We start from the raw sequence: 14,847 nt of genomic DNA, 5'->3' as shown, positions 1-14,847 counted from the left end.
CTTAGAAAGACTTGGACCTAGTCAGGTCATCAGGGGATATTTTCTATAAAAGAGTTAACAATTATATTTATATTTCAAGTTATAGTAGTTTGGATATTTTAGTGTTTTGATTTTTCTTTTTTTGAGGGGGGGCAAGGCAGTGTGGATGGATTTGTTACCATGTGCACTTTGGAATTTTGTAATGCAACTGTTGAAAGAAAATATTTCTTTTATGATCTTCTCCCTCTACCCCTTGTCTTCCAGTGTTCTGTTAATATTATTTGTAATTTAGTTTGTAATTCATTAAAAACTTATTCATTAAAAAATTCATTAAAAAATATTCTCAGTTGTATAGTGAAAAAAAAATATTGTGTTGACCGAACTTCTTAGTAGACAATAATATATGGTTTAGTTGGGATCTCTATAATCTTTTAAACAATTTTTGTGAAAATAATAATTGCTTTTCATAATCTGTATCTATTTTATACAACAGTCCATCGCATTCTGACTACTTCCCACCTTTATTATTTGTAAACACTCGGTGGGGGTTTCTTTCATTCCTAGAAGTTTTGGCTCACAGTTCCAGAGCTGGAACAAATGGCAAAGCCTTGGAGAAAGCTCTTCTGGGGCTCAAGAAGGTGGCACAGTTGAAGAAGAGACTGTGTTCCTGCTTAGCTGTGGAGTACGAGCTAGGGCCTAGGTGACAAAGCTTTGCTAATGAATCCTCACACCTTTTGTTTTCTCTGCTCAAAATCAAGAAACCTGGGCCTCACCTTAAAAACAAAAGCAATCTGAATCATATAAGCCAAGGAGTAACAGCAGTTTAGGAACACAAAATTTACATGCAGAGTATGTGAATCAGTGCAGAAACACCTACAGTGCATCACTGAGATAATAAAATAACTATGCATCAAAGTCATCATTTGTGTTTTTTGAAGGAGGGAATACAAACATGGATGTGGGCATGTATACATGGATGTGCACATAACTATTCACTTACATGTGAATGTGCACAGACCTGTCCTGGAGAGATACCTATTATTTCTAGGAGATGAAATAGAATGGAAGAAGCAAAGCTTAATTCCTACACTTTGGTTTGATGACGATGATGAAGAAGGAGGAAGAGGAGAAAGAAGGAAGGAGGAGGAAGAGGAAGAAGAAAGTACTTTTTACAAGTAAAAGTGTAAACATATCCCAAAAAGTCACCAAGATACTAAGTAAGCACACTCTCTTATTCATGACTTACTGGGAAGTCAACACTACAAAACAGAGTCTTCTATGAGGTTCCTACTGGGCAATCATGTTCAAGAGAATCTTTAAAGAATGACAGGAGAAACAAAGCAATTACCAGGTAGAAGGGGTAGCAAGGGACTGCTGTTTGCTCTTCCTTTGGCACACAGAGTTTCAGGAGTGCCACAGGAAGTGTTACACTAAGACATGTTTACCATGAGAATTCGCCTTTATGTCTTTTTGAAATTCTAGAATGTGTAAGTATGAAGCAAGAGAAAGGAAATTGAATGGCCTGGAATCTCATTTAGCAGAAACAGCCATTTTGAGCTCACGCCTCCACTGTTGCAATGCTAGCTTTGTTTTTCATGCAATGGGATGTATATGTAGGAGTCACAGTGCGTCCCTGCCATTTCGTCCCTTTGATGTCATCAACATGACTGCTTTCATCACCAAACTTGCTAAACACAATTCAGGGTTAGTATTTTATTTGTGTGTGTGCAGCTGCTCTAAGAGGCTAGAAGCTGGAGTTACAGGGTGTTGTGAGATGCCAGATGTAAACGTCAGGAACAAAATCTAGATGCTCTGTGTGAGCAGTAAGTACTCTTACCTGCTGAGCCATCTCTCCAGCCTGGAAATACAAGTTTTAATGACAGAAATAATAAACAGACAAATAAAATTCTGTACCCACATTTTTTTCTTTTACTATTACTGCTGCAAATCACCAATTCCCACATTCTAGAGTAAACCCACTTGGCAATGGAATGTGATTCTTCTAGTCAAATGTTGGATTTGGTTTGTTAGTGATTTCTTGGGATTTTTGGCTCTTTCTAAGACTCTTTCTGTCTTGTGTGGCCATTCCTAGGGTTGCACCAAGGTTACCCTCGCCTCATGTCTTCCATAAGCTCCAGGGTGATCTCTCTGGGACAGCAGGTGGGAGTGGGCTTCTTTATTCTCAAATGTCCTACCACAGTTTGCTTGGGAATTCTCTGTGGAAGGTTTTCAATCACTAATTCAACTTTTCAAAATTGGCCAGAACATTTCCATTTCTTTTTGTGGCAATTTTGATGTTGACTTTTCCAGGAATTCATTTTTTTTTTCATCTACATTTTTAAAGCTTTTAAAGTGAAGTTTTTCAAAATCATCTTGTATGGGCTGTGGAGATGGCTTAGAGGGTAAAGTGCCAGCTGTGCAAGCATGAGGACCAGAGACAGAAGAATCCCTGGGCCTTGATGGCCAAGCAGTCAAAGCAGTGAGCTCCAGGTTCAGTGAGACCCTGCTATAAAAGATAAAGGAGAGTAACTGCAGATGAAGGCTTCCCATGAATCTGTATGGGCAAGGGAACTCACACATTTATACACACATGCACACACATACACCCCTGGTACTAGATGTTTAGCAATGCGGGCTCTGCCATGTCTCCTTTTCACGCCTACCTCTGTTTCTCTGGTATTTTTCTTCCTTTACATCAATCCACTCAAAAGAGGCTCACTGATTTTATCAGTCCTTTTGGTGTTTTGAGTTTTTTAGCTCAGTAATTTCTGATCTTTGTTGCCTCCTTTCTTTTGGTCTCTTAGGCGTTCTTTCTTGCTTTTCTATTTTTCTTTTTTAACAGAATACTCAGTTCATTACTGTTCTTTTATAATATATAAATTGGAAGGCTGCAACACTTCCTTACATGCTGCTGTAGCCATATCCATAATTTATCATGCATACAGTGTTCTGCCTGCAGGTCAGAAGAGGGCACTGGATCACATTACAGATGGTTGTGAGCCACCATGTGGTTGCTGGGAATTGAGTCCAGGTCCTCTGGCAGTGTTCTTAACTACTGTGCCATTTCTCCAGCTTTTAACACATAGGATTTTCATTATTTCATCAAAATATTTTCTTGTTGTTTTGTACAACTAGGATGAACCCAAGTTCCAACACATGCCAGTCAAGCACTCTACCACTAAGCTATGCCACCTCAGCCCCCAACAAAATTTTCTAATTTCTATTACTATTTCTTTTTTCACTCACAGGCTCAGAAGCTCACTTCTCAACTTCCAAGTGCATGCAGATTTTCTCTCCCTTTTCCTGGTTTCCAGACTAGTTTTATTGTCACCAGCCAGTATATTAAGAAGCGGCACAAATCCCCAATTCAGAAACAACATTGTGAAAACCATAATGCATACAAATCTTTGTTGCATTTTAGGTCTTTTCTCAAGGTAGATTCCCCAAAGTAGAAATCTTGTGTAAAACATTCTTAGGCCTCTTATACATCCATCTATTATCATATATATTAGATTCTATTGTTGCCACCAGCAACCTAAGGATGACATCATCATCACAGATTCTCTCCACCCATGAGGATTCATTAATTTGTTTATTTAGTTGAGATATGGTCTTATGTATCTTAGCCTTAGACTCATGTAGTTAGCCTTGAACTCCTGCCCCCCCCCCCCCCCCCCCCCCCGTTGCCGTTACCCCCCCCCCCCCCCCCTTTCCCCCCCCGGGGGATTAGTTTTTTAGTTGACATATGGCATGTTTTTTCCCCTTGGCCTCTTGTTTTGCGTGACTTTGAACTCCTGACTCTCCTACCTCAGCCTCCCATGTGCTGATAACAGCTGCACACCACCATGTTCAGCTCAGGAGGAATGCTTCTGAAATAATCTGCTTTATTTGGTAAGGGGAATCAGATTTTGCATAAAAAATACTTGTGTATTAGATTCTTGAGAGAACACATATTTATGAATATTTACTACTTATCTAAAGTATCTTTAGACCATTTAGGTATCACTGATTTTTAAATTTGTATGTTCTTATATAGGATTCTTATAACCACCCACACACAGTGAGGCCATCAACCTTTATCTGAGAATTTTCTCTGAATGCCAAAAGTACATTTCCCCTTCTTGCTAAATGTGTGCACACTGTTCCAGAAGAGGCAGCCAAGGTCTCTGGTCAAGGAGTAGCAGTCTAGTAGTCTGGTATTTGTTAAGAGTCAGTGGCAGGACTACAGACCTCTTGTCTGTCTTTCTTTTTCTTCCTTCCTTCCTTCCTTCCTTCCTTCCTTCCTTCCTTCCTTCCTTCCTTCCTTCCTTCCTTCCTTCCTTCCTTTCTTTCTTTTTTCAAGACAGGGTTTCTCTGTATAGCTTTGGAGATTGTCCTGGAATTCGGTCTGTACACCAGGCTGGCCTCAAACTCACAGAGATCCACCTGCCTCTGCCTTCCAAGTGCTGGGATTAAAGGCATGCATCACTACCGCCAGGCAGGACTAAAGATCTTTTATTTACTCACTTATCCAGTTTATTTTCCCTGAGCTCCTATAGTATGTAGTCTTTGGCAGGCTGCTGAGTTATTGTGGAGCAACTAATATGGGTCAGGAATGCCCTTGCAGATCTATAATCCAGTGGGGGAAGGTAGACAGTAGCCAGTTATTAAGCAAAATGAATAACAGAAATACATGCCATGAAGAAAAGAACAGAATACTCTGGGACAGCATCCTGGGGGCCCAGATGAGAAATGACCCAGGTTTGAGTGACAGGACTATATCTGCAGATGTGACATTTAAACTGACACAAGGATGAGAATGAACTAGTAAGAAAGAAGAAAAGAACACCTCAGGCAGAACAAACAGCTGTGGGCAGGTTATCTCTTCCTGTTCGGGGAGCATCTAGCAGAGGGTTTTGTCAAACCTCACAACTCAGAAACTCTGGAGCCAGAAAGAAAAGAAATTCAGACCTCATTGTGGCACCTGGAGTCATTGTGGCGCCTTCTGCTGAGAATATTTAAGTGGTTAAAATTTTTCTAAAACATGCTATCAAGCAGTTGACACTGACAAGGCCAGTTGATGTATACACAGAAGAGCCTTTGGCTGAGAAAGTACCTCTTGTTTCTAAGATGTTTCCAGGGTTGTTCCAAAATTAGGAAGATATAGTTCAAGAGCAAAGTATTAATCACAAAGTACCAAACAGGATGCAGACTACGAAACAGCACAGAATCTATCATTCTGCTTTGGGACACACTTCTAGCCAGAGCTGTGGTCTGTCTTGGAAAACAGTCACTTTTCATCTGCTTAGGGAAGCCAGGCCAGCAAGTACTCTCAACCATGTCACTCCTAAGCATGTTTGCAACAGACAAAGCAGCACAGATTAAGGCAGCCAACGTACTGTTCTCTCGGACCAGGCAGAACTCCCAGGCGTTCTGGCTCTCCAGCGTGCTCTCCAGGTCCACTGCGATGTTAGGCTCACTCTGCTTCTCCAGGCGGTACTGAGGGCCTGGAAGATCAAAGGGGGGGGGGGGAGTCTGAAATGGTGAATGTAACACTGAGAAATGACCACACATCAGGGAAAGTGAAGGGAAAATGACAATGTCTGTTTCAAGCATGTAACTACCCAAGATGACAGAAACTGGCTTTTCTTGACCTCTTCTTTAGCTCTTCCCATACCAGGTAAGGTTTGAGTCAGAATGAAGTAGAGGTACATACAATTGCCCCTTTCTCTTTTACGGAACATATTCTCATCTTTGTTGTACCTGTTTCTGGACCTCAAACCTCAACACGTACAATGAAGACCAAGATGACATGGATAAAAAGCTGATTTAGAGCTGGCATGGTGGCACACACCTTTAATCCCAGTACTCACAAGGTAGAGGCAGCTGGATCTCTGGGAGTCTGAGGCTAGCCTGGTCTACAGAGCAAGCTACACAGACACCTAGGGCTGTGTAAGGAGACCCTGTCTCAAATAAACAAACAAAACCCCTACTGGCTTAGGAATCACTGACTCCACACAAGGCACTGCCTCCAAGGTACTTATTAATAATCATCACTGCACATTTATCAATTACAATCAGAAATAAAGTATGTGTAAAACTCGGATAGCTCAAAAATGTCAAAGAAATAAAAAACATGTAAGTTACAGAGTGAATCTCAGGGTCTGGATTTGGTAATGAAAAGGTAGCAGCTATCAGCTGTTCATGCTTTTACTGAGACATCTAGAGACATGGGTTCAGTATTCTGGTAACCAAGAATCTTACCCATCCCATTGCACCTAAGGGTTATAGCGGATATAAGAAGACAGCAGAACATTTTATACATTTATTCATTATTTTTGTCAATCTAAATAGCAATGATGTTCTCAGATAATGGGTTGAAAAGTCAGATTCAAAACTGTGTCTGTAATTTGCTCATGGTTATTGAAAAGGTGAGAAGCATAGGAAACTCTTCATTGCTCTGACAATAAAAGGTATGTTTGGCCAGACAGAAGGAGGTGAGAGAGAGATGAGGGTGGCAGCAGAGGCAATGCAGAGCTACAGGAAGAATCTAGGCCTACATCTCCAACACCCAGAAGCAATGTGTCAGAGCCACGCACCTACTTCTAGAAATTTACAGTGGGATCTAGGTACGAAGTTTAATAATAACCACCAGCCCCCTGTATCTATGTTGTGTGTATTCAACCACAGCAGACTGAAAACACTTGGGGGAAATTGTGCCTACAGTATACTGATTATTTCTCATCATTTCTCATCATTCCTCATCATCCATGCAGCAACCACCCACCCAGAGTCTGTGCACTGTGCCAGAGTCTGTGCACATGTACTCCAGAGATCAGTCTTTGGGAGAGTGTGCTATGCAAACACTATACCATTTATGGTATAGTGCTCAGGCCCCTGCAGATTCTGTTGCCCCTGGAGATCCTAGAAGCAATTCCACAACCCAAGATACTAATACCTGATAGTTTTATGATATTCAAAATTGGGAACAACTTAAGATTTGATAACAGAGAGCCTACTAAATAACATATTGTTGAATACTTCAGAGACATTAAAAGTAATTCTAAGGTACTTAATATTATAAGACATGTTTTTGTAAGCTATTTAAAAAAATCTAAGGCACAATTTTAATAGGATAATTATAGTTGTAAAATGTATATAAAAGTGCAGTGATAAGAAAGCTTTTTCTAAAATGTGAACTGTAATTACGTTGTAATAATGGGATTATGTATGCCTTTAGTTTTCCTTTGTATTTTCCAAATTTCTATATAATAAAGGCCATTTAATATTTTTTTCCTAATTTTATTTTATATGCATTAGTGGTTTTGGCATGGGTTTCAGTTTACAGACAGATGCAAGCTGGTAAAGGCTATTTTTTATAACTTAAAATGTTACACATACATAAAAAAAATTCAATTTCTCACTATCCATTTTTTTCTGAGACTATTACAATTACTACACATTGCAGAATTTGGAAGAGCATTTTCCAGGCAATAATTGTAACTGAGATATCCTAAGTCATCTGGCTGGCTTGTGTGCCTGTCCTCCTTTCCTGCCCACTGAGAACCAAGGCCTTGGGGATTTCAGGCCACTTTCCTTTGCACTTTTTTGTTTTAAATTTCCAGTCTCTGCAACTTCCAGGGAAGCTAGGGGAGCTAAGGACCTCTTGTCCTGAAACCAACTCCCTGCCACACTCTGCAATGCTTTTGTTCAGGTCTTCCTATTGAAATCAGCATGTATACTCACATTGCTTTTAGGACCTTCTCCTGTTTCTACTACCTGTCCATCATGTGCTCCTCACTGGACCCTGCATGGCAGGCTCAGCAGCCCATTTCACAGATGGGACTCATGAAGAAACCTGACCAACATCACAAGGTAAGAAGCAGGAAGAGGGGATAAGGCCAAAGATCTTTTTGGATTTATCACTCCTGAGCCTTGAGCCTTTCTTCCTCCTGCAAACTATAAATTACTGGCCTGTTACAGAGGCTATAGCTTACATCATAAATATAGATTTTTGTAGATTTGTAAATTCATCTGGTTCAGAATCACTTAATTTGTGGTTTATATTCAAAATGAAAATTATCTAAAATAATTTATTTTAATGAACTCACCAACACCCAGAGCTATGGCTATGCTGAGGTTCATGGCAATATAGGCCCCCATGAACTTCACTAACAGAGCTATGGCTGTGCTGTGGTCTGTAGTGCCATCTTGTTCCTTGAGAGAGCTGAGAAGGCAGTTAGAGAGGGATAGATTACTTGTCGGGAGTGGTGACATCGAGCTCTAAGTTCTGTGTACTCCAGTAGGTGCCAGTAGCTGCATAGGCCATGGGAAATGCCCCACATTGGGCGCCAAGTGATGATGGGTTAAAGTCCACAAATACTCAGATAAAGAATTAACAGGTATTTATTTGGGGAGCACTAACATAATGATGGTAAATAATCACTATGGTTTTTTGCTCCTGAAGATGCAGCCTCTGCCCTTCAGGATGCTCTGACCACAACCTAAGAGAGCGTGTGCCAGTGCCCCTCCTCTTCTTTATAAGGGGCCATGTCCAAACACACAGAAGCCAGACCCTAAGGTGTGGCTACCACACTACCAAGTCCACTAATGGAACAGAATGCCACTACATTGGTCCATGGAAACATAGCCCCTATGGACTTCACCAACACCCAGAACTATGGCTGTACTGTGGTCAGTGGCAATACAGGCTCCTATGAAAAGAATTCCTTATCTTTCTACCTAAGAAGACCTTTTCACCTTTCTTTCATGAAACACACACACACACACACACACACACACACACACACACACACACGTACCTACCTCCACAAGATTTTGTGTGTGTGTGTGTGTGAGAGAGAGATCACTGATACACCATGGGCCCAGTATGTCCAAGTCAGAGGACAACATGAAGGAGTCTGCTTTCTCCTGCCATCATGTGAGTCCTTTATCAGTGAGCCACACACATGTTTCTTTAAGAGGATCTCTGTGAGTTCGAGGCCAGGCTGGTCTACAGAGCTAGTTCCAGGACTGGTTCCAAAACAACAGAGAGAAACCCTATCTTGAAAAAACAAAAAACAAAAGAACAACAACAATAAAACAAACAAACAAACAAAAACCCCTTCCTATCACTTTGTGGGAAGTAAGCTCCACTGTGGGTTGTTGTCTGCTATGGGTGCACCTACTGTTCCTAGAGAGGAAAGAACAAGCTGCAAACCATTTTTGAACTTGGTGAGGGGCTGATGGGTCTTAGCTTTGGAGAAGTTAAGGGTATTTTGCTGAAGATGTGACTCAAGACTTAAGTCCTTGCCAGGAGCCTGCATAAGAGATCTTACAAAGCAAGACTTTCACACACCCTCCCAGAAAAAGGCCAGATCAATAACTTCCATGTAATGAGAGCATACTGGACCCAAGTGAGAAGCAAGGCAGCTTAGGTTGGGCTCAATTGCCTTGGTCCAGGTCCTGGCTGAGCCATTTAGTTTATGATGTTGCCAACTTATTTAACCTCCTGTCTGTTTCTTCATCTGCAATATGGGGATGATAATAGCATTAACCTCAGAGGGCTATCTGAGGAATCCAATGGGCCAAGATTTGTATGGTATCTGACATAATGACTGTGGTTAGTTCTGAATGATACATATCCCCTATAGGCTCATGACACATGGTCCCCAGTCAGTGGTTCTGTTTGGGAAAGCTATGTAACTTTTAGGAATATGGAGCCTTGCTACAGGAAATACATTCCTGGGGACAGACCTTGAGAATTTACAGCCTCATCACACACTTCCAGTTCTTTTTCTGTTTTTTTTTTTTTTTTTTTTTTTTTTTTTTTTTGTGTGTGCTACTGAGATTTGATCTCTCAGGTTCCTGGTCCTGCTGCCATGCCACTATCAACTCTGGCACTTAGGAACCATATACTTCCTTCCTTAAAACTGTTTTTTTGTCATGGTGTTCTATCACAGCAACAGAGACACAAACTAGAACACTGTGATTCTGTTTAAGGGTGTGCCGTCACCATCCCTAGCCTAAAACCGTAGAGGGGTGAAGGAAGGGTCATAACTGACCACCCACCATCACTCTGAGGTCGAATATGTATCAGGGACTGATTGAGGCCTTTCCTACAGATCATCTCATTTATTCTTAAGATACCCTGAGAAGTAAAGAGTGTGAATCCCATTTCACAGGGGTGAACTGAGACTCAGAGCTAAGAAGCAGTTCCATGTCCCTTGGGGAGTAGTAGGCCTGGGATGTATGCTGGTAAGGCCCAGGCCCACACATTATTTTTGCCATGATGATCTACCAAATTCTCAGTAAACAATAATTCAGATTAGCATAACCTTCATTCACTATAAACCAAACAACATCTCGTCACCTGTGTTTGACTTCCAGAGAGCTGTCATGGAAGAAAAGTACAGCAACCAGAAAGCCATTTAAGAAAGAAAGCTGTTGTGGTCAGCCTCTGTGAATGTGCTTTCGCCAAAGACATGACTATAAAAATAGCAAGGGCTCTTTTGCACTGAACAGCACACAGCTCTGAAGGCAGTGTCTGACCTTTGCAAAAAAGGTTTGAAAATGTCACAGCTGTGCTTGAAGTGCTACATGCCCTCTGGTGCATAGCACAGAGAACACAAAGGGAAGGTTCTGAGAAGCAGTCACTCTACAGCAACAAGAACCTGCTTGGGTATTCCTGTGATGTATTTATTGTGGCAGTTGCATGGCATGAACTTGTATAGAAACAACATACTGCTCTGGTACCTCAAGAAAGTTCCAAGATGTAACACACAGGTGGGGTTATAGATCCAAGGCAAACATCTCAGCACCTACAGCCTGATGGCTGGGGTGCATGCTCAGTGTGTTTTCCTGATCCCTCTGACTCTTGATTGAAACATGAAGGGTTTCAGCACATGGTTCCTTAAGAGCCCCAAAACAACTGGAGCTGAAACCTGATGGGAAGCAAGTGCCTACTGAAGTCTGAGGGTAGGCAAGGAGTCCTGTAGCCTATCACTATGCATCTTTTTTCTGAAGACCTTGGTACTATGGAAAGTGGGTCTTCATCAAAGTACCCGGTTACTTTTGTACTGTACAAAGCTTAGCACAAATCTGTCGTTAACTTCTACCACATTCCTTTTCCCCTTTGCCCATTAGAAAACGTGGCACCCTGCCTGTTGTGACTCAGGCACAAATTCCTGTGCCAGCTACTCTTGAGACACTTTGCCATTTAACCAGTATTTTCCTTTTCCTTTCATGTAGTTGACTGGTCAATGCATTTTTATCCTACTATAAGGTCTGTATAGAGGCAGGGTATACTGACCACTGATGCTAAGAATGGCCTAAGGAAGGGAAAGAATAAAGTTAAACCTCGTGGTTACATCTTCATGTCAACTACTTCCCATTCACCAACTTAAAGAGTGTATTATATTCAGAAAAATCTAAGAATGAGCAAGTAAGAGGCAAGGCTGGCTGAGGCAAAAAAGCCCTGGTAGTTGCACTGCAGGAGAGGAACACCGCCAGGTGTACATTCTGGTGCATTACTTAATCTATCTGTAAAATGGGTCCAATGAAACTTTGCTCAGAAGTTTGCTGTGAAGATGAAGTGAGACTTGGCAGAGTGCTTGGGCAATAAAGTTGTTATTCCTAAGGCTGAACCAGAAACACTGGACAAAGTAGTGGTAGATCCCTAGCCATGAGGCACAACAGGCTAATACATCAAGGGTGGACACACAGTGACTACAAATGCAGGCACCAGTGTAAGACGTCCATATTCTTTCTCACATGAGACCAATACCGTGGAGTGGAAAGAGTACACAGTATTTTTTAAAAACCTTGCTTTTGATATTTCAGGCAGCATTTAAGATTAGAGACTTGCTTAGTAGCCAGTACTCCTAGTTTCCTGGCCTCTCAGGTCCTACAAATATGGTGTGAAAATGAGTAAATGTCAGGACTCACAAAACAAGCCATAACAGCACAGATACCAAAGGATATGTGTTGTGATCATCCATAGCTTGGACTGAGCATCAATAATGTGCTAAGCTCAGAGATGAGATGAGTAATCAATAGCCTCCTCGGGGAGGCTGAGGAGGCAGAGAGACACTTCAGCAGGTGCACTAAAGAACAAGTATTGCTCTTACACAAGTGTTGCTCTTACCCAAGGTAGTGAGTGACATGGTGCTATGGGACTGGAAGGGGTCAACCCCGGTCACTCCTTGATGGGGGATGTCATTCTGTAAACATGTTTCTCATACTGGTTAATGAATAAAGCACTGTTGGCCAATAGGAAAGCAAGATGGGCGGAACTAGGAGACAAGGAGGATTTTAGGAAGTAGTAGGGAGGAGTCAAGATGGAGAGCCCGGGGAGAGCGCAATGACAGCTGATTCCCCCGTAAGATGAAATCATGTGGAAATACTTATGTTAACAGAAATGGGTTAATACTTAAGACAGAGCTAGCGGATAAGAAACAAGTAACTGGCCAACAGCATTATATCAAATACAGAGTCTTTGTGTGTTAATTGGGGCTGCCGCCGTGGTGGGTCCAGACTGGCGGGGAGAAAACTTACTCCTTACAATTCCTCTTCTTTGTGTGTGCGGGGGTTGGGGGGTGGTGGTGGTGGGAGGGTGGTGTGTATGACAGACACATGTGATCTGCACCTTGAAGAAGGACTAGAAGAAGGTCCAGGGAGAGCACTCCTCTGGAGTCCTGTAGAACCCATGTAGACTTTAGAAGAATCTGGGGCAGCTTGGGGACCCAGGGAGAACTGGGGCAGACCCCTGGTCAAGATCTGGAGCTTTTCTCACAGCAACAGACAATACCAGGACAGTGAGGGGTATTTGGAGAGATTCCTCTGCTGACACTATACATGGGCTAGAAAAGGCTGGTAGAGGGAGACCACCATACCAAACTTGTCTGCTCAGCTCAACCCTGAGAGACTCCCACAGCCAAAGCTGTGGCTGACAAACTGATGGTATCTACACTGGAGTGCAGACACAGATACAGCTACCCCAAAGAACTGTACTTGGTGTCCATTCCATCCTGACTCTTCCTCTGGGGGCAGCTTTCATCATTTACTTGACTTAATGTAAGCTCAGAACTACATTCAAGTGATGACCACTGCAGCTTATGCCACCTCCAAGGATTGGACTGGAAAACATGGAATTTAAGTGATAAGTAAGAACAAGCATACACAACAACAAGGTCACTCTTTAGCCCCTTCTGGGCCAATACACTTTGCTCTTGGTGGGAAAAAAAAAAAAAAAAAAAACCCAATATAATCAAATTAAACACAATTCCTATTACAAAAGAAGAGAGGCCAGAGCTGTTACAATCAGCCAATTCTCTTGTCTAGTTAAACTACAGAACCTTCAGGAAAGGTTTTGAAAGCATTACCCATCAGTTCTAATTTTTAAAACTTATCCCTTTCAGTCAAGACTAGAAAAAGGCCCATTCCAACTTTTATCTTTGCTACAAAGTGCTGTTATCTGGCCTGATGTCAGGAGCTCCAGCTCTCTTTCTGCTGACAAGCAGAGCCGAGAAAGATAAGATTGGAAACGAATCTCACTTCTCTGAGTAAATAAATAATCAATACTCATCTAAATGTAAATGAGAAGGTAGCCCCCTCTGATAACAGCACTCTTATCAGAGAGCCAATTTTCTTCAGACATTTGGCCTCAACCAAATCACCATCATTCAGCCCTAGCCTAATGGCAAAAAATCGTAACTAAATTGAACCGATCACCAGAAATCAACTAAGTTCTGCCCTGGCCACTTCAGGTTCAAATGTTTGGGAATGCAATTCTGCCCCCATTAACTTTCAATAGCAATGAAGAGCAGACTGGCCAATGGGCCAGTCTGTGTGATAAACAAACCCCAGCTGGGGGCCAGGCCAGGGTACAAGGGGAATGGGCATAGGTGTGCTGGATGGGCACACACACCCCAAATCCATGACAGGAAGACCAATCCTGCAGGTGGGCAGAACATTCTTTCCTCATCTAAGGTCTGCCTCAGACCAAGGAGACAATCTGCTAGTGATCACAATAGTTAAAGGTTATTAAAGATGGAAATAAAGAAAAGGAGAATTGAAAAGTGACTGTAGCTAAAAACGACACAAAGATTCAGATGATCAATTTCCTCCAACTAATTTGTCTTCAGCTTACATCTGGCCCAGTAGCACCACACTGACCTGCTTTTACTGAAAGAAGATGCCATCTACAAGACAAATCACTTCCAACCACTGTACTGGGGTTTCCATTTCTTTGCTGCAAGACTCAATTCACTGCTGATGAGAGTATTGGGGAAATTATGACCATTATTGATAGGACAGCAAAACCACTTTTACACAGTAGTCTTCAACTCCAAAGAAAGCCTGCACTGGACCATTAATGAAGGTGTCAGCTAGAATCAGAAATTAAAGACAAAAGCTGGCAAATGTCTGATTTTTAGAGCACATCCAGAACACAAATGTGAGCCTTTCATTCTTTGGAGTGGAACAGAGCCTAGCCAACAGCTGCCTAGCCAGGCAGCTGCTCTGTCCACAGGTGGGAGGGGAAACGTTGCTCTATGCCCCGGGAGTCCAGAAGCAAAGACTCTGGAAAGTCTTCATTTGCTACTTCTGTGTGCTGCTCTCCAGCCTCTGTGAGTAGCTACACCTTGAAGGTGGAAGTAGGCTGGCATTAAATGTGGGTTTCAAATCAGGAAGACAAGGGTGAAACCCTGGCTCCTATTTGACACTCAGGAAGCAGGTTGATCTAGAAAAGCATGCAATAACCAAAGATTATGTGTAGCACAAGCCCTACTAAAAGTAGGCATTGATAAATGTCAGCACATTGCTGGGCAAATCTGACAAATTATCACTCTACTCTTTCTGAGAACAAGTCAAATATGGCTTCCTTCCCAG

General features: G+C 42.1%; 1 protein-coding gene across 6 annotated transcripts in view; it reads right to left on the bottom strand.

Moving 5' to 3' along the window:
* Nucleotides 1-14,847, bottom strand: part of Mapkap1 (MAPK associated protein 1) — a 226,092-nt gene that overhangs the window by 57,649 nt on the left and 153,596 nt on the right. For 5 of the 6 annotated variants that reach the window (XM_051185260.1, XM_051185258.1, XM_051185259.1 and 2 more), the window contains one exon: nt 5,358-5,465. The exons of the other annotated variant lie outside the window; for it this stretch is intronic. In XM_051185260.1, coding sequence (XP_051041217.1) covers nt 5,358-5,465 — 108 coding nt within the window. The remainder of the gene's footprint in view (nt 1-5,357; nt 5,466-14,847) is intronic. 6 annotated transcript variants of the gene reach the window in all.

This window comes from Phodopus roborovskii, unplaced genomic scaffold, assembly GCF_943737965.1.
Source record: "Phodopus roborovskii unplaced genomic scaffold, PHOROB, whole genome shotgun sequence".
NCBI lineage: Eukaryota > Metazoa > Chordata > Mammalia > Rodentia > Cricetidae > Phodopus > Phodopus roborovskii.
This window is presented reverse-complemented; position numbering and strand designations above follow the sequence as displayed.